The 21,087-nt window shown below is 46.5% G+C and overlaps 1 protein-coding gene across 1 annotated transcript in view; it reads right to left on the bottom strand.

Annotated features, from left to right (window-relative positions):
* Positions 1-21,087, bottom strand: part of plxna4 (plexin A4) — a 689,385-nt gene that overhangs the window by 272,928 nt on the left and 395,370 nt on the right. Inside the window, exon 5 of the mRNA XM_078235826.1 lies at positions 12,376-12,476. Within this exon, the coding sequence (XP_078091952.1) occupies positions 12,376-12,476 (101 nt within the window). The remainder of the gene's footprint in view (positions 1-12,375; positions 12,477-21,087) is intronic.

Here is a 21,087-nt window from a genome sequence, read left to right as displayed (position 1 = left end):
CCAAGGCCCTGTATGATTGCAGCAAGAAATCTCTGCTCCTGCACTCGAATCCTCTCGCTATGAAGGCCAACGTACCATTTGTCTTTTTTAATGCCTGCTGCACTTGCACGCGTATCTTCAGCGACTGGTGTACGAGGACACCCAGGTCTTGTTGCACATTCCCCTCTCCTAATTTATGGCCATTTAGTTAACAATCTGCTTTCCCGTTTTTGCTACCAACGTGGATATCCTCACATCTTTCCACATTATTCTACATCATTTTTTCATAGAATCCCTACAGTGCAGAAGGAGGCCATTTGGCCCATCGGGTCTGCACTGACAACAATCCCACCCAGGCCCTCTCCACGTAATCCCCCTGGCACTAAGGGGCAATCCCACCCAGAGCTGTTCCCCATAACCCCAAGTTTTTACCCCACTAATCCGCCTAACCTCCACATCTTGGGGCACTAAGGGGCAATTTCCCATGGCCAATCCCCCTATCCTGCACATCTTTGGAGTGTGGGAGGAAACCGGAGCACCCGGAGGAAACCCAGACACAGACACGGGGAGAACGTGCAAACTCCACACAGACAGCGACCTGAGGCCGCAATTGAACCACCGTGCCAATCGTTTGTCCACTCACTCAACTTGTCCAAGTCACACACTGAAGGATCTCTGCGTCCTCCTCACAGGGAGGAAAGGAAGAATCAACGCTTCTTTTAAACTTCCACGGAAGGCAAAAAGTCTGCGTGGGAATGGTTGCCACCAACACCCTCACCGGCCGATCGATGGAGCATCTTTCAACAAGAAGCACTCAGACCTGAAAGTGGGAGCCCACTCTCTCCCGTGCCTGTGTATACATACACACCAGAGGAGGGTGGGAGGCCTCATTAAGGCAGTAAGCGGTCTCTGTGCCATTTATGGATTGAGCTTGGATACATGCAGCTAATAAGAGTCTTTCTGAGCACACTGTAGAGCACAAAAAAAACTAACTCATTTATGACAGCTTAAAGACAATTACACCAGCTAGGCACAGGTAATTAGAGAATAATGTACTCTTATACTAATAGGGTTAAATGAACAATGAGGAGAATTGGGGCAATTAACTGTATAACTATGTGTATTGACTGGAGAACAGTACACTTAAGAAAGGATGGCCCTTATTATACACTGAAGTGAACAGGCTTCACTGGGATGGCAATGAGTAAATGCTGACTAAAAAAAAACACCTCTGAAACCGGTTATTTATTTGATAGACCTTGATAAACACTTCCCACTAAACACTCCCACCAGCACTAAGTGAAATCCAAAATTACAGTTTCAATGGACTCTTTCTACACTGCGATCACACAGCCCTGGCAACACATCAAGGCCCATTTCTCAATTCCCTCATGTCTCCTGAGAGTGAACGCGTGTGCCACTGATGCACTTTCGCTCCACCTTAAGTTTAAGTTTATTTATTATTGTCACAAGTAAGGCTTACATTAACACTGCAATGAAGTTATTGTGAAAATCCCCTAGTCACCACACTCCGCCGCTTGTTCGGGTACATTGAGGGAGAATTTAGCACGGCCAAAGTACCGAACCAGCACGACTCACGGACAGTGGGAGGAAACCGGAGCACCCGGAGGAAACCCCACACAGACACGGGGAGAACGTGCAAACTCCACACAGACAGTGACCCGAGCCGGGAAATCGAACCTGGGTCCCTCGGGCCGTGAGGCAGCCAAGCTAACCGCTGTGCCACGTTGCCTCACTGGCTCTGTTGGGTCCTCAGTGAAACGCGGAGCGGATCTTCTACGGCACATGGATTGGTGCCCCCACATTTGGGTGGTAGCATAATGGGCTAGTTATCCAAAGGTCCGACTGATGTTCCGGAAACATGAGTTCAAATCCCACCACGGCAGCTGGGAAATTTTAGATCGATTCATCGGTAAAATGTGGAATAAAATGCTAGTTTCTTGAATAATGATCATGAAACTATCAGATCGCTGTTATAAAAAAAATAAGGTGGTTCACAAATGCCCTTTAATGTTCTTACCTGGTCTGGCCCACATGCATGCTGCTCAGTTCAAGGGCAATTAGAGATGGGTAACAAATGCTGACCTCGCCAGTGATGCTCAGATCCCACGAAAGAATAAAGGAAACCCACCCCTGTCCCCAACAACACTTGGAAGAGAGAAATCGACTGGTGTTTGCAGGGAAACATGTAGCAAATGGAACGAATTGATAGCTCTTGCAACGAGCATGATGGGATAAATGGCCTCTTTCTGTGCTGCATGATTCAATTGGCCCAACTAGCTAAGGCTTGCGTCAGGTTTGATGGTTTGAGCTGGCCAAAGTGTTTGGAATCTATGAATGTCCTGCTGGTAGCGTATGCAGTTTTCATTGGTTAAATTCCAGCGAGACTTTCATGTTAGTTCCTTAAATTTAGGTAAATTGTTTGTGCTCCCACTGAATGGATGTATGAACTCCGTATTAAAGAACATAAGAACTAGGAGCAGGAGTAGGCCATCTGGCCCCTCGAGCCTGCTCCGCCATTCAATAAGATCATGGCTGATCTTTTCGTGGACTCAGCTCCACTTACCCGCCCGCTCACCATAACCCTTAATTCCTTTACTGTTCAAATATTTATCTATCCTTGCCTTAAAAACATTCAATAGGGTAGCCTCAACTGCTTCACTGGTCAGGGAATTCCACAGATTCACAACCCTTTGGGTGAAGAAGTTCCTCCTCAACTCAGTCCTAAATCTGCTCCCCCTTATTTTGAGGCCATGCCCCCTAGTTCTAGTTTCACCCGCCAGTGGAAACAACTTACCTGCTTCTATCTTATCCTATTGTGGATACAGAAATTGTACTCACCTGGTTTGGTGTCAGGTTTCTGTCAGACACTATATCAAACAAGAGGTTTTGATCCTACCCCAGGAATTTCCTCAGCGACGGCTGCGTTGGTGATGTGCACAGCAAGGCCCAGGGTGTTTTGGGGTGCAGAGAGGAACATCCTATGTCCACTTTCCTCATCCATTGTCAGAATTCTCAGAGCAAAGAGACTTGAAAAGCAGTCAGTGTCCCTAATCATCTGTGTTATCCCTGCCCTGAGAGTATAACTCCGTCAGCCAAGGCCTGTAGATTCGGTCCTATCCGGCATGATTCGCTCCAATGACCTGTTGTTAGCCATCACCCCCAGGTGGGTGACAACAAAGCGCAAGTGGAAAAGTTGAAAAATCAAAAGCCAACCAACCCCACATCTTCCACAGACTGCGCGCATTATTAAAAATTACAAATTAGGGGCGGCATGGTGGCACAGTGGTTAGCATTGCCGCCTCATAATGCCAGGGACCCGAGTTCAATTCCGGCCTCGAGTCACTGTCTGTGTGGAGTCTGCACGTTCTCCTCGTGTCTGCGTGGGTTTCCTTCGGGTGCTCCGGTTTCCTCCCATAGTCCAAAGATTTGCAGGTTAGATGGATTGGCCATGCTAAATTGCCCCTTAGTGTCAGGGGGACTAGCTAGGATAAATGCACGGGGTTATAGGGATAGGGACTGGGTGGGATTGTGGTCGGTGCAGACTCGATGGGCCGAATGGCCTCCTTCTGCACTGTATGGATTCTGTAGGATTCTAACCCCGGTTACCTGTTCTGAGACAGGTTCGGAAGCTGGAGTTCTGCAATTGGATTTGACAGAGGAGAGGCCAGCCAGATTGCTGCTGTTGAATGTTCCCAAGAGGGAAGGTTACCCCTGCTGATGGCAGGAGGGCAATGGTGACAAGTTGTCTGGGTTGCAAATGGATTGCTGACTCTAGAGTCGTGGAGAGAGACAGCACGGAAACAGGCCCTTTGGCCCAAATCGTCCATGCCGACCAGATTTCCTCAACTGAACGAGTCCCATTTGGCCCCTATCCCTCTAAACCTTTCCTATCCATGTACCTGTCCAAATGTCTTTTAAATGTTGTAATTGTACCTGTGGGTACAATTGCAACTTCCACCTCCCCTGGCAGCTCATCCCCTATACACACCACCCTCTGTGTGAAACAATTGCCCCTCAGGTCCCTTTTAAATCTTTCCCCTCTCACCTTAAACCTATGTCTTCTAGTTTTGGACTCCCCTACCCTGGGGAAAAGACCCTGGATCGTCATCTTATCGATGCCCCTCTTTCACTGTTCTTGTACGTGAAACAGACTGAAAGCTCTCCAGTCAGGGGAGGGGGGGAACAGGGAACAATCAGTGAACAGATCAAGTCCACTGTTGCAGTGAAAGGAGTGCCGTGGGACGCTGCTGCCACATTCGAGGCGCTTTACAAATGCAGATTGTTGTTGACACAGTTAATAGTCACAGTTTGCGGTGGGAATGTGATTGCCACATTCAGAGTTGAACCCAGGTCTTCTCGCAACTCCAAGCAAATAAGTTTTAAGGCAAATCAATTAGACGGAGACTTGCTTGTATCATGTTCTGCCTGGAGACCTGACAGCTATTCCCAGACCTGGGCAGGCAGCCACACAGCAATCTAAACTCAATTCTTCCTCTCTCTCTCTCACACACACACTCTTTTCATGGAATAAAACCCCTGCCATTTAATATCTCTCTTTCTCCCTGAAATTATTAAAAGTTAAAGCCACATGACAAAATCTTTTTTTTTATATCATACATAAAAAATAGTTGGTTCTTTGAAAGATGAAGGGGATAGATGGGAAAGCCAATGGCAGCAGTGGTTTTGAAAGCAACACCATCACAAAAGGGATTGATTGTAAACAGTGATTCATTTACACAGAGATGGCCGTTGATTCATATAATGGATTGGCATCATCATGAGAAAGGGTTTGGATTGCATTCTATGAATCACTAGATCTGCCAGGGACTTTTACAATGACCCTTGGGTCCCGCTTACCAGAATCATCTCCCCACATGGGTCCAATTAATAAAACTCAAAGCTTTCTGCAGTCTCATCGCACTGGTGCCAACAAAGTGGCTGAGACCAAAGATGTGCGGGTTAGGCGGACTGGCCATGCTAAATTCTCCCTCAATGTCAGGGGGGACTAGCTAGGGTAAATGCATGGGGTGATGGGGATAGGGCCCAAGTGGGATTGTTGTCAGTGCAGACCCGATGGGCCAAATGGCCTCCTTCTGCACTGTAGTAATTCTATGACAAGCTGGATGGCAGACGGACAGGGACCTCGGTTTGCTTCCCAAGGCCGTACTGTGGGACCTAACCTCGGCTGACATGAAGTCATCCCTGTGGCTGTGCTCAGCTACCGCACATCCGTGTTGGACCCTTGACCACGCTTGGAGAGTTTGGTTCCAACTGCAGCCCAGGCTGGTCTTGCATCCAAAATTCACAGGCCCCAACCGTAACAGATGATACCACTTTCAAGGCAGTCTTCCGAGGAATGAAGCACCAGGCCTGGAAGGGGAAATGGGATATTCCAACTTGGTCTTAACCCCCCCTCACAGAGCAATTTTGCCTTTGGGGGATTTGAATCAGACTGGGTTGCATAGGCTGGACACCCAACAGAGAAATACAATGAGAGAATCTTATTCTTGTCAATTCAGTGTAAGGTTGGAGAGGTTTTTTTCCACATTAGAGCATGTCAGTCGCTTATTATTTAGTTGAGAATATTGGCTGACCTTCCAGTGTAGTACTGAGGGAGTGCTGCACTGTCAGCGATGACAACTCCCCAGGTGAGACATAAAACTAAGGCCTGCCTTCTTAGGGATTGTTATTTTTAAATTTTATTCTTTTCTCAGACTTACAAAGCCAGTGTGCAGGGTGGACAGGGTAAGGCCTTAAATCATCTCCGTGCTCACTCCAAAAACCATAATTCAAATTGCAATTGAACTCAATTCAAGATTCCCACAAGAGAGACAAACAAGATCCAAGCTGTCGAGATAAGGCATTGCACCCCCATCTTGGGCTTGGTCCAATGTTTGAGTTTAGCCAAAAGGCTGAGAAGACGGTCTCAGGGAAAAACTTTTTTTTTGAAAAAACATCCTTTAATAATAAGAAATCTGCAAGAAGATTACAAACATTCTAAAATGGCCATCACACAAAATGCAATAGTGTTCGGGTTCTTTACATACATCAATGAACACTCTGAGATGCTTCAATGCAGTCAAAGAGACGTTGCAGACTTTTTACAATGCTCCTTACAAATGTTGCAAAGGTATTTAAAGACTGTCTACATAGAACAAGTTGCACCCCAAGATGCTTCAGTACAACTGAAATATATGTAATATTCACTGTATACATTCAGTGAGTCATACAGCCCAAGGGTTCTATACAATTCCACTCCACTCAGTCCATGAGGGCTGAAAGGTCGTAGACAGCGATCTTCTCCATTGTGTCTCTGTGGTGGCTGCCCCAAGCTTTAGTGCGTCTCTCAGCACATAGTCCTGGGTTTTGGAATGTGCCAGTCTGCAACAATCGGCCGTGGACAACTCTTTGCACTGGAAAACCAACAAGATTCGGGGCAGACGAAAGAACGTCTTTCACTGAGTTTCTGATCCTCCAGCAATAGCTGATGTTTGTCTCGGAGTGCGTCCCTGGGAACAGCCCGTAGAGCACAGAGTCCTGCGTCACAGGTGATGACCATGAAACCATTGTCGATTGTCATAAAAACCCATCTGGTTCACTAATGTCCTTTAGGGATGGAAATTTACTGTCCTTACCTGGTCTGGCCTACATGTGACTCCAGAGCCACAGCAATGTGATTAACTCTTAAATGCCCTTGGGGATGGGCAATAAATGCCCATATCCCAAGAACAAATAAAAAAAATGCTCAATAGCAAGAGTGTCCTTCCTCAAACTAGGGGAGCAAAACTGCACACAATACGCTGTGGCCTCAGCAAGGTCCTGTATAACTACAGCAAGATGTTCTTACTCCTATACTCAAATCCACTTGCAATGAAGGTCAGCACGCCATTAGCTTTCCTCACCACCTGCTGTACCTGCATGCCAACCTTCAGCGACTGTTCCACCATGACACCCAGGTAATGTTGCACTTCCCCTTTTCCTAACCTGCCACCATTCAGATAGTAATCTTCCTTCCTGTTTTTGTCACCAAAGTGGATAACCTCGCATTTATCCACATTACATTGCATTTGCCAAGTATTTGCCCACTCAGTCAGCCTGTCCAGGCCACCCTGCAGCTTCTTAGCATCCTCCTCACAGCACACACTGCCACCCAGCTTAGTGTCATCTGTAAATTTGGAGATATTGCATTCAATTCCTTCGTCCAAATCATTAATGCATATTGTTAATAGCTGGGGCCCCAGCATTGAACCCTGTGGTATCCCACTAGTCACTGCCTGCCACTCTGAAAAGGACCCGTTTATTCCCACTCTCTGCTTCCAGTCTGCCAACCAGTTCTCTATCCACATCAATACATTACCCTCAACACCATGAGCTTTAATTTTGCTCAGTAATCTCTTGTGTGGGACCTTGTCAAAAGCCTTTTGAAAGACCAGATACACAACATCCACTGGTTTGCCTTTGTCCACTCTACTGATCACATCCTCACAAAATTATAGATGATTTGTCAAGATTTGACTTTAGTGACTCCATGCTGACTTGGACCAATCCTGTCACTGCTTTCCAAATGCTCAGTTATTGCATCCTTAATAATTGACTCCAGCATTTTCCCCACCACCGATGTCAGGCTAACTGGTATATAATTCCCTGTTTCCTCTCTCCCTCCTTTTTTTTAAAGTGGGGTTACATTAGCTACCCTCCAATCCACTGGAACTCTTCCAGAGTCTATAGAATGCTGGAAAATGATCACCAATGCGTCCACTATTTCTTGAGCTGTTGAGCTGCTGAGTGAGAGCTGGAGTTGAACCAACACTTCCACTGGCCACCAACCCCTAATTCAACTCAGAGTAACAGTGAAGTTTTAATGCGTATCGTAACGCCCCAGTAACCCAGCTGTACCTTTCCAATCCAGAGGGTTGGAGGGTTGTATTTTAGCTCACAGTTTACCTCACAAAGAGTGAGAGCACGAGACCTGAGATCCATGACTTGTGAAGGGGAATGACCGCCAGAGAGTCTCAGTTTTGCTCCTCAGATCCTATTCCAGAACTGGCCACTTGGCTTTCAAACATTTAACATCTATCCTTTTTTTAATTTCAGCCTGATCTGTTGTACAATTCCAAAACCTTGGGTTTTTATGTCACGTCTCTAACATTGTCATTTTCCTCTTTGTACCTTGCGCATGAGCAGCCCATGAGCAGACCATCTATGGTGTTGCTCATGGAGGGTTTATTTTCCTTTGAAGATGCTACATAAAGACCCGTTGTGGTTTGCCTGAATCGGCACACTCTGAGGTCAACAATGGCTCCAAATGGAGGGCAATGGGAAATGGCTGGCTTTCTTTCTCTTTTGGTACTTTGGTCTGAACACTGTTTTGATTAGTTACAAAGTATGGCACTGTGTTGTGACATCCACATCTGGAATGCAACAGGCTCAGAACTTTCATTGTACATTAGACAGATGGGAAAAGACAGAGAGGTAGAAAGGTAAACAGAGAGACGGAGATAAATACACAAAACTGATAGATCACAGAATCACTCTTGGCCCATCGTGGCTGCACCAACTCTCCAAACAAGCATCATGACTTAATGCCATTCCCCCCTCCTTTCCCTGTACCCCTGCACACTGCCCTTCTGAATGCCTCGGCTGAACCTGCCACCAGCACACTTTCAGGCTTTCCAAACCCCAACCATTCATTGCGTGGAAAGGTTTTTTTCCTCACATCATAGAATCCTTACAGTGCAGAAGAGGCCATTTGGCCCATTGAGTCTGCACTGACTCTCTGACAGGTTATCTTACCCAGGTCCTCACCTATTAGTTTATTCGCTAGTGTCACAGGTAGGCTGACATTAACACTGCAATGAAGTTACTGTGAAAATCCCTTAGCCCTGCCCTATCTTGTAACCACCCCCCCACATTTCCCATGGTTAATCCATCTAACCTACACATCTTGGGACACTAAGGGGCAATCTAGCATGGCCAATCCACCTAAATTGCACATCACTTTTGCTTCTTTTGCAAATCACTTTAAATCTGTGCCCTCTCGTTCTCGATCCTTTTACAAGTGGGGACAGTTTCTCCCTACCTACTCTGTCCAGCCCCCCCTCAAGACTTTAGACATGCGACAGAGTTTGAGAGTTGCTGCATATCTGAGAAAAACCAAAGTGAATGGGAAATGACTGGATAGTTTGGAGGAATATTCAGCTGTCTGGCAAATGCATCCTCCCCAACCACACTCCCTCAACCAGTGATGTGTGTCCTTATGACTATAATTCAAGCATCATTATCTACCTCCTCCCATTTCATGTTCAAATAAATTGAATTATTGCAATTATATAATCAGCAAAACCGATTTTTATTGAGCGAAGGACTGAGGGGACGAGGAACTTGCAACGATGCTCAGAATTAGTTCTTACGGATTCAGTAAAATCAGGGCAGGCATACGCTGTTGTGAACAGAGCAATGCTTCATGTAGTTTACAAAATCTTCTTTCTTCCTCGTTCGAGTTCCTCACTCGCTTAAACTGCCAAAGCTGGTGACCTCTAGGTTGACCTCAGAAAGCGTCGAGCAGCCAACTTAGATCTGGTCACCACATTTCACTCAGAGCGGTTCCTCTGCTTTCTCACCAGGCTTCTCTGACCCCTGGAGGCCGAGAGATAGAGAGCTACGTTTTCAGTTTACACCATCTAAATGATTCATCAGGCCCACAGAGCCCTCCCCGCAGCACAGACAGCAGCCTGGACAGAGCGATGAGATGGCAACCCGAGCTTCTCAGCCTGCCCGAGCTCCCTGGCACGCGACCCAATCAATGCTCTCTGCAGCTCGGCTGCCGGGGTCAGGTTCCCAGCTGCAGAAACGAGGACAGGGACCTGGTGAAATCCATCCTCAGGCCTTGGCATTGTGCCCAACACACAGAGAACCTAACACCACCATCTAACCGTAGCACTGGATCAAGCCTGGCTCGCTCTAACTTACTTGTTGTCTTTTGCTGACACTTGAACACCCTTCTTCTGCCAGTCTGACTTCTTCCTTGCAACACATTTCCCTCAACACAAAGGAAATCTTTCCCTGTGTTCCGGAAAACCCATCACACACAATTTTGCAGCATACAAACCACATGTCAGATTTCACACATCATTTTGGGGCTGGGTTCGCTGTGCAGGTGTTTTTATTATTCATTCGTGGGACATGGGCGTCGCTCGCTGGCCAGCATTTATTGATCATAGAGATAGAGTCATAGAGTCCTACAGTGCAGAAGGAGGCCATTTGGCCCATTGAGTCTGCACCGACCACAATTCCACCCTGGCCCTATCCCCACGACCCCATGCATTTACCCTAGCTAGTTCCCCTGATAATAAGGGGCAATTTAGCATGGCCAATCCACCTAACCCACACACCTTTGTATGTGGGAGGAAACCTGTTATTACAAATTCTTGAATTCTCAGATGAATGGAACACCTACAGTGCTGAAATCCATTAACACCTGAAACTCAGCCAAGCATTGTCCATGGCTACAGCTGTCCAAACAATAGACAGCTCCCTGGGAATGAAAGAATAGGAGAAGCCCTTTTTAAGTGGTGAATGAGTGGAACTCACCACCACAGAAAGTAGTTAAGACCAAAACGTTACATGATTTCAAGAAGAAATTAGATATAGCTCTTGGGGCTAAAGGGATCAAGGGATATGGGGGGAAGGTGGGATCAGGATATGGAATTTGATGATCAGCCATGATCATAATGAATGGTGGAACAGGCTCGAAGGGCCAAATGGCCTATTCCTGCTTCTAGTTTCTATGTAAAACATTAATGGACTTGGTAAAACTCTTCAAAGCATGCACACCTTCAAAATCAGGGCTTTGAAAATCAAAATCAGGTAATCTGACCAGCAAGAAAAATGATCTCACACCATGGCCCCCTGACAGAAACAAATAAAATATTAGCTGATGTAAACATTGAAAAGAGAGAGGGGGCAGCACCATGACAGGGGAGCAGTGACATGTCCTGCAGTGATTCCACAGGCCTACGTTTCATTTAAAACACAACAATATAAGGATATACAAAGAAAAGGGCCATTCGGCCCATCAAACAGTTTCCTTCCCCAAATCGGATCGTAATCTCCAGAGGAACCAGATTCCATTTCCTCCAATCGTCTCCACAGGTTAATGAAGCAAAACACCAGGCTTTTACTTGACCCGACACCCCGATAATCAGAGGATCCTTACAGGGCAAAAGGAGGCCATTCAGCCCACCCAGTCTACTCTAACTCTCCGACAAAGCATCTTACCCAGTCCCACCTGTTGCCCTAGCCCAGTAACCCCATGCAGTTACCCGGCTAATCACTCTAACCTATACATCTTGGGGCACTAAGGGACAATTTAGCATGGTCAATCCACCTAATCAGCACATCTTTGGACTGTGGGAGGAAACCGGAGCACCCGGAGGAAACTCATGCAGATACGGGGAGAACGTGCAAACTCCACACAGACAGGACCCAAGCTGGGAATCGAAGCCGGATCCCTGGCGCTGTGAGGCAGCAGTGCTAACCACCATGCCACCGTGCTGCCCTGAACATTTCACCCTGGACATCACCCTAGAAATTCCGGGAGCACCACGCTCCACATTTGATTATCCCTTGCTTTATTTAAGATCTCGATCCAGTCCGGACCAGACAGTCACCCAGCCCTTTATTAAAAGATGTTTATAGGTGGAACATCAACTACTTCCAGACAGTCCGGCCATTAGTAAGATTACAAAATCTTGACTGTTGGCCCATAGCCAACTGATGTCATGCAACCGGGAAACTGCCCGTGTATCAGTTATTTTATGTGCCTAGAATTGCATTGACCGAACTTTGTTAATAATTTTACATAAACCTCAAGTCTACCTCTCAATACATCTTTAGTCATCCTTAGTCATCAGCTTTACGTGGCTGCTGGGACATCTAAGTAAGTGGCCTGTTCCTGGTCTCCTGATGTCCGGAGAGTATTCACTGAGTGGCTTATTCTCTGGACTGTCCACTGCCCCACCTGTAGGAAAAGAGGGTTGGACCCCTCCCAGCCATGGGGTGGATTCCCTAGGCCCTGTAGAAGTTATCCGACTGATGCCCATGAGGTGAAAACCATGTCGGATTTCAAAGAGAAGGGCAAACTGATCTTGCTGCACAAATTCAAAATGACTGCCTTCAAAATTTAACCTAAATGTGCTAAATATTACTCAGTGTCCTTCCTCGGATTGCTTCACCCTCATGCAAGAACATTCCTCATTCACCAAACACGGATTGAGAATGCCCCAAATGATCCTTCCCTTCACAGGGAAATCCACAGCAAGAAAGAAAGACAAGAAGGTGGGGAGGGGGGTGGTGGGTTGAGTCTGTACTTACGAGTTATGAAGCACACACCAGCCACAATGAGGATCTCCAGAACCCAAACATTCTGTGCACGTCTGGTACTGTCCACACGCCTCCACAGGCACCCTGGTCAGCTGCAAGCACAGAAAGAACATAGAATTTAGTGCAGTGCCATTGAAAGTTCTTGTAAACTGAGGTATGGTAGGCCAGACGCCTAGCACAGGAGGTCAAGCTGAGTTGTAATGTAAATGTGATTTTTAACACATGATTAGTGATGTGCGACCAGTGATATTTGGCTGGGATTGTTTATTTTTATTCATTAGCGTCACAAGTAGGCTTACATTAACACTGCAATGAAGTTACTGTGAAAATCCCCTAGTCACCACACTCCTGCGCCTGTTCGGGTACACTGAGGGAGAATTTAAGCAGACACGGGGAGAACGTGCAGACTCTGCACAAACAGTCACCCAAGCCGGGAATCGAACCCGGGTCCCTGGCACTGTGAGGCAGCAGTGCTAACCACTGTGCCACCATGCCGCTGTGAGGTATGGTTTGTGATGCACGCTTTCTGGCATATGGTATCTGTTATGTAATATTTAAAAACATAAGAACATAAGAACTAGGAGCAGGAGTAGGCCATCTGGCCCCTCGAGCCTTCTCCGCCATTCAATAAGATCATGGCTGATCTTTTTGTGGATTCAGCTCCACTTACCCGCCCACTCACCATAACCCTTAATTCCTTCACTGTTCAAAAATCTATCTATATTTGGTTTGTGATATGTTGGATAAACAGTATTTAATACATGAAAATTCTGGAAATCTGCACCTAAGAAAAGGCAGGTTAATTCTTCAGATATAATCCTTCCTAAGAACTGCAAAGTTAATCAAGAAAGATCTCTACCAGAAACAAAAAGCTCTCTTTCCTCTTTTAGGTGCGACGTAATTCCAGCACTCACTTCACACTTCCAGCTTCAACAATTTGTCTTTCTGCTCATTATTGTTTCAAGTTTACTGCACCTCTGGCCTTTGTTGTGATCGCCCGATCACTAATCGCCATCTCTCGCTGGGTTTTACAATGCCTGCAATCTATACCAGCTATCATACTTGCAACTTTCATTGCTTTTTAAGTGAGGTTTTCTTTTCATTAACAAGCTCAGGGGTGAATGAAGGACTTTCTCACTTCACCATCCAACACCGAGCACTCCCACGTCATGGGTCAGATGTGGGTAAAGTTCTTTCTACATCTTGCCCCCAGTGAGGTGCTCGCACCCGAGACCTCGAATATGTTTTTTTACACATGCCATCCTCGGCACTTTCCCCAAGTGACTGGGCTCATTTAAGCTAAAGTAGAGACGGTGCTTATTTGTTTGGAGTGGAACTCTGAGGAACATGTGTCAGAATGTTCAGTCTCACTTCACATCCACCACTTGCTGCCGCGACAGAATCATTTTCCATCGCTATCTGTTGGACTCAAACCACGATGTCACTTGGTATCACCACATCACATGTCTAATATCGCGTTGCAAACCATACTGCGCCAATCAAATCTCACATCAGGACTCACATGTTAAAATGTGTGCGTTCAGTATGCTGCTATGATTAGAACATAGAACATAGAACAGTACAGCACAGAACAGGCCCTTCAGCCCACGATGTTGTGCCGAGCTTTATCTGAAACCAAGATCAAGCTATCCCACTCCCTATCATCCTGGTGTGCTCCATGTGCCTATCCAATAACCGCTTAAATGTTCCTAAAGTGTCTGACTCCACTATCACTGCAGGCAGTCCATTCCACACCCCAACCACTCTCTGCGTAAAGAACCTACCTCTGATATCCTTCCTGTATCTCCCACCACAAACCCTATAGTTATGCCCCCTTGTAATAGCTCCATCCACCCGAGGAAATAGTCTTTGAACGTTCACTCTATCTATCCCCTTCATCATTTTATACACCTCTATTAAGTCTCCCCTCAGCCTCCTCCGCTCCAGAGAGAACAGCCCTAGCTCCCTCAACCTTTCCTCATAAGACCTACCCTCCAAACCAGGCAGCATCCTGGTAAATCTCCTCTGCACTCTTTCCAGCGCTTCCACATCCTTCTTATAGTGAGGTGACCAGAACTGCACACAATATTCCAAATGTGGTCTCACCAAGGTCCTGTACTAACATTAACACTGCAATGAAGTTACTGTGAAAATCCCCTAGTCGCCACACTCCAGCACCTGTTCGGGTACACTGAGGGAGAACTTAACATGGCCGATGCACTTAACCAACACATCTTTCAGACAAAAGGATAAAAGCAAATTTCTGCAGATGCTGGAATCTGAAACCAAAAGAGAAAATGCTGAAAAATCTCAGCATCTTTCGGAGTGTGGGAGGAAACCGGAGCACCCGGAAGAAACCCACGCAGACACGGGGAGAACATGCAAACTCCACACAGACAGTCGCCCAAGCCGGGAATTGAACCCGGGTCCCTGGCCCTGTGAGGCGGCAGTGCTAACCACTGTGTCACCGGATGTAGAATTTCCCTTGGCACTAATCAAAGAGGAACGAGGGAATTCGCATTCAACCCTTAACCAAGATCACAAGAAAATTGGCTAACCGCGTATTCTAATTTGCTGTTTGCAGGATTCTGCTTTGTGCAATGTTTTTGCTGTGTTACAGCTAAAATGATAGATCACGGCAGCTACAACCCTTGAGAAGTATTCCCCTGCCTGCAAAACATTTTGGGGCAATCTCATGTTAGAAGCGGAGGGGGATGGGTGAGGGAGGGGTGGTGGAGGAAAGCTTACGATGTGAATTTAACCTGAAAATAATTTTAAAGGCAGGGAGGATGAACATAAATCAACAAACAAAAAACAAAATCCTTTCCAATAAAAATGGGGATCAATACTCAATGTTCAACCTCTCCTGTGATTCTGCTCACAGACAACATCCATTACCCCAGATGCAGCAAAACCGCTGCACAGTCAGCACTGGGTGTACAGAACCTATCACTCAGAATGTTCTAGAAAGGCTGGATGGAACCGCTCTTCCCTCTTGCCATTTACTGTGGACAGTATCTTTTCATTTTAGAAAAGTTCAAAAGCCGAAAGGGAGAAACAAAAACCAATTTGGAGAACAGGTGCGTGGAAAATCTCAGTCTCCGGGTTTCCCACAGGGGGAACTTGCTCCACAGCAAACACCAAGGTTCGTTACTTACAGTGATGATCACCACAGATAAAAGCAGCAATGAATTGCCACGAGCTCTAACAGGAGAATCAACCCCTCTGGGAGTTCACCCAAACCAAAGAGTCGACCGCACTCGGAGACAGAGAGAAACAGAGAAAGCAAAGCTGCAGAAATGAACTCCAGAAAGGCAAACTAAAATCATTCAAGGAAATTTCTGCCTGCCTTATTTCCCTCTTTCCTTCCTCCACTGGATTTTTCCACTGCAGTTATGATGCTAGCAGGGCACAGGCATGTCCCCTACGACTCCCACCAACTTTTGCAGATGCGCCATAGAAAGCATTCTTTCTGGTTGTATCACAGCTTGGTATGGGCTCCTGCTCTGCCCAAGACCGCAATAAACTACAAAGGGTTGTGAACGAAGCCCAGTCCATCGCGCAAACCAGCCTCCCATCCATTGACTCCGTCTACACTTCCCACTGCCTCAGGAAAGCAACCAGCATTAGCAAGAACCCCATGCACCCCGGACATACTGTCTCCCACCTTCTTCCACTGGGATAAAGATACAAAAGTCTGAGGTCACGTACCAATCGAGTCAAGAACAGCTTCTTCCCTGCTGCTGTCAGACTTTTGAATGGACCTACCTTATATTAAGTTGATCTTTCTTTACACCCTAGCTATGACTGTAACACTATATTCTGCACCCTCTCCTTTCCTTCTCCCCAATGTACTCTATGAACGGTATGTTTCGTCTGTATAACGCGCGAGAAACAATACTTTTCACTGTATGCTAACACATGTGACAATAATAAATCAAATCAATCAAAAGACCAGAGTTCAGCAGGACTCCCACAAGGTATCTGATGCACCATCAATTGAGCAAAGACTAGTTTGTATGCAAGAACAAATAGGCTTTTATTAGCAAAAGACTTGGAGCACACCCATGCCGATGAACTGGTCCAGACTGAGGCAGGGGGGTGGGGAGCAGTTGCCTTTATACCTGGACTGGGGGGGGAGGAGTCTCGGGTAGGGCCAGCAGGGATGTGTCCAGGCATGTCACCTATACAGGTAATAAGCTAACAGTGGTTTACCACAGTATCACAATTGCATGGGACATGCCGATAGACAAAGGGATTGTTTCCTGTTAGTCCTTGTTTATATTTTTCCCACCTCAATGTTCCCCGATGGTAATTTCCTCCATCTCTTTACCTTCAAGCTCCACTTCAACATCTTCAGAATAAAATTTGGTGCATATTAAACACAAAACCATCCACGAATTCAGGACATCCCAGTTTTCTTTGCAGCCAATGAAATGTGTTTTGAAGTATAGTTGCTGCTGTATTGTGGGTAGTGAACACATGGACAAGTTCCCACAATCAGTGATGAGGTAAATTTGTTTTTATTTATTCGTGGGACATGGGCATCGCTGGCTGGGCCAGCATTTATTGCCCATCTCTAATTATCCGAGGGTAGTTGGGAGTCAACCACATTGCTGTGGCTCTGGAGTCACATGTAGGCCAGACCAAGTAAAGGCGGCAGATTTCCTTCCCTAAAGGACATTAGTGAACCAGATGGGTTTTTCCGACAATCGACAATGGTTTCATGGTCATCAGATTCTTAATTCCAGACTTTTAAAATTGAATTCAAATTCCATCATCTGCCGTGGCAGGATTCGAACCTGAGTTCCCAGAACATTAACTGAGTTTCTGGATCAATAGTCTAGTGATGATATCACTAGGCCATCGCCTCCTTAATCTCCCTCACAGCGCCAGGGACCCGGGTTCAATTCCCAGCTTGGGCCACTGTCTGTGTGGAGTTTGCACGTTCTCCTCGTGTCTGCGTGGGTTTCCTCCGGGTGCCCCGGTTTCCTCCAACAGTCCGAAAGGCATGCTGATTAGGTGCATTGGCCATGCTAAATTCTCCCTCAGTGTATCCCGAACAGGCGCCGGAGTGTGGCGACTAGGGGATTTTCACAGTAACTTCATTGCAGCCTACTTGTGACACTAATAATAAGTAAAGTGTTTTTTGATGGTAGTGAAGGATACACGCTGGCTCAGACATTGGGATAAACTCATTGATCTTCTTCAATAATAGAATCGCAAAATCTCGTACTTCCTCAGAAAGTGGACAGTGAAATATCTCCAACAGTGCAGCGTTCCATCAGGACGGCACTGAGGTGTCAGCCTAGCTTGTGGGTTCAGGTCTCCAGAGTAGGCTTTGAAAAGAAGAGCGTCCTGAAACAGAGGAGGCGGCTCACACTAAGCCTCGGGTAACTGCTAAATTGGTAACAGCTAAGACGTACATTCAATAAAAGCCCAACATGAAAGTGGAAAAAAATACAGGGGGGGGGGAAAACGGGAAGAAATTAAAGTCTAATGCTGATAATTTGTAAGCATTGGGTTTGTTCTCCGTTTTGATAGGATTACTCTTGATGGCGTGAAGCCTCTAAATTTAGCCGGCATATCGTTAGATTAACGAGGGGGACACCAACCACCCCCCACCCCCCCTCCACCCCACTCTGTACAAAACGAACAAGTAAAATCTTCCCTCTTTAAGTGTGATGGGTGAACTGTCAATCCTGCATTAAGTACTTATTACCGACCCTGAGGTATTGTCAAGCTGCTTCGCCACGTCTTGTGTGGCATGTTTCAATAATTACAGCTATCAAAAATCCATTACTACCCAACGTAACCAGCTCTCAGCTTCAAAGACAATGACGGAGGGAACACTTCTCCTGAACCCAGCGATCGGACGCGTGTTTGCCCGGGAATGGGAATGCTGACTGAAATATTATCCAGGATGCCTGGGGTGAAACCCCCAAGCTTCATCAGCCCTGTCACTGGCTGAAGTCAGGACTTGTGAAACTCTGTCTCTATCTCCAAATCATCACCACAATCCGGTGATATCACCTCTTCCCTTCATTCTATTAACTACCATCCATCAAACTCTTCATCTAAGCATTGTATTCTTATTAGTCTCATCTTCCTGTGAGACCGCTGCCAAGAACCATAGAATCGTAGAATCTCTACAGTGCAGAAGGAGACCATTCAGCCCAATGAGTCTGCACCCAATCTCTGAAAGAGCATCGCATCCAGGTTCACCAACCTCCTGTTGACATGTGGGGGTCTGTTCCATTTCTCCACTGGGCTGCAAGGAACAACCTCATTCTAAAGCAGCTTTTCACTTCCTTTTTAAAGTTTATTTATTGTTGTCACAAGTAAGGCTTACATTAACACTGCAATGAAGTTACTGTGAAATTCCCCCAGTCGCCACATTCCGGCGCCTGTTCGGGTTAATGCACCTAACCAGCACATCTTTCGGACTGTGGGAGGAAACCGGAGCACCCGGAGGAAACCCATGCAGACACGGGGAGAATGTGCAGACTCCGCGCAGACAGTGACCCAAGCAGGGAATCGAACCCGGGTCCCTGGCGCTGTGAGGCAGCAGTACTAACCATTGTGCCATCGTGCCACCCTTTGGCACAGCTCCTCACAGGGTGGGCCAAATCCTACTCCTCTGAGTGACTGAATGAGAAACTGCACCAACAGGCCAGTAAAGGCTATGGTTCCTTCGCCATTTTGTGCTAAATGAAATGTCCTCAGCTGAGAAATTGTCACCATCGCTCCTTGAGCCACAGGGAAGTGTTGTGTGGAGGGGATACAAGGAAGGATATTAAAGGTTGCTCCTTTGGTGATATTTGTAGTGACATAGTGAATAAGTCCTTTATGCTCCAGTCTTGCTTCTCACTGACAGCGACTGATTCCTCCCACGCCCTGAAGCAGTTGGATGTGTGCATGGAGAGGACCAAGTTAGCCCAGAACCATGGAGTGGATTCATACAGCCCATTATTGTTACTGAGCTGATACACAGGAGGTTAGACCAGGTATGCACCATATACACAGACACTGACTCACAGACTCAGTCGTGCATGCACACAGACTCATGTGTGCACACAGACACGTGTACACACGCACACACAAAAACACGTCCATGCACATAAAGACACACGCACGTGCACACACCAATTTGCACACACACTCATGCATGTGAACAGACACAGAATCATGCACACAGACTTGCAACATGCCCACGCAGACTCGCGCACACACAGAATCGCGCACACAGACATGCACACACACACACACACACACAAGCACATCAGGTTTCAGCAGGAGTGAATTTTAGATAGAATTAGGACAAGTCCACAGAATCAAACAGGCCATTTGGCCCAACTAGTCTGTGCTGGTGCTTATGCTTCACACAAGCCTCCTCCTGCCCCTCTTAATCGAACTGCATCAACGTGGCCTTTCTCCCTCACCTATTTACTCAACACCATCTGAACGGCATCTCTATCACTCATCAGAACTTCTCCTGTGGGAGCAGTTTCCACATTCTACCCACTGTGAGTCAATACTGACCGTCTGAACTCACCTACCCAAAAATGGGCAAATTGTACATAGTATCAGGAAGGATCAGAGCACAGAATAACTCCTCCAGATAAGAAGGGAAAATTTTATTGGCTTTTTTTTAAAAGAGTCCCTGTTGACATGAACACTTGGACATCTTCACTGAAAGACCATGTCTTGGGTTTTGCTCTGATACAGGGGCGGCATGGAGGCACAGTGGCTAGCACTGCTGTCTCACAGTGCCAGGGACCCGGGTTCGATCCCAATCTTGGGTGACTGCCTGTGTGGAGTTTGCACGTCCTCCCCGTGTGCTCCAGTTTCCTCCCACAGTCCAAGGATGTGCAGGTTAGGTGCATTGGCCATGCTAAATTGTCCCTTAGTATCCAAAGGTGTGCAGGTTTGGTGGATTGGCCATGTAAATTTCCCCTTAGTGTCCAAAGATGTGCAGGTTAGGTAGACTAACAATGTAAATTTCCCCTTAGTGTCCAAAGATGTGCAGGTTTGGTGGATTGGCCATGTAAGTTTCCCCTTAGTATCCAAAGATATGCAGATTAAGTGGATTGGCCATGCTAAATTGTCCCTTAGTGTTCAAAGATGTGCAGGTTAGGTGGATTGGCCATGCTAAATTGCCCATTAATGTCTCAAGATGTGTAGATTAGGGAGAATTGGTGGGGTAAATACATGGGGTTATGGGGATGGGGAGTTTGAAGAGTTGGTGCAGACTCGATGGGCTGAATGGCCTCCTTCTACACTGTAGAGATCCTATGAGGTTAACATATGCATATGTATATTTTATATATATATACACACACACACACATACATGCGTGTTTTTGGGCGCGATTGACTGAGATTTTGCATGGGCCTCTCTGGAAAGTGAGGTACAATCAGAAAGCTGGAGACAGAGAGTGAGAGGGATGTAAAGTGGGTTTTTATTCCCAGCTAATTACACTGTGTGTACCTCAGCCTTTGCAGTGCGGAGCAGCATCAGCTGCTGTGACCCTTCATCTCTGCTGGGTTACTGACAGCAGCAGCCACCTGAACGGTGCTGACGTCTGACCTTCATATAGAGCTGTCAAAGAGGAAGAATCACTGCCTTTAATGACAGTAAAAGTCTGTGAAGATGTGCCTGACAGAATGGAATTGTCACTTCTCTTTGCAGTTTATATCAATA

This window comes from Mustelus asterias, chromosome 19 (genome assembly GCF_964213995.1).
Source record: "Mustelus asterias chromosome 19, sMusAst1.hap1.1, whole genome shotgun sequence".
Taxonomy (NCBI): Eukaryota; Metazoa; Chordata; class Chondrichthyes; order Carcharhiniformes; family Triakidae; genus Mustelus; species Mustelus asterias.
This window is presented reverse-complemented; position numbering and strand designations above follow the sequence as displayed.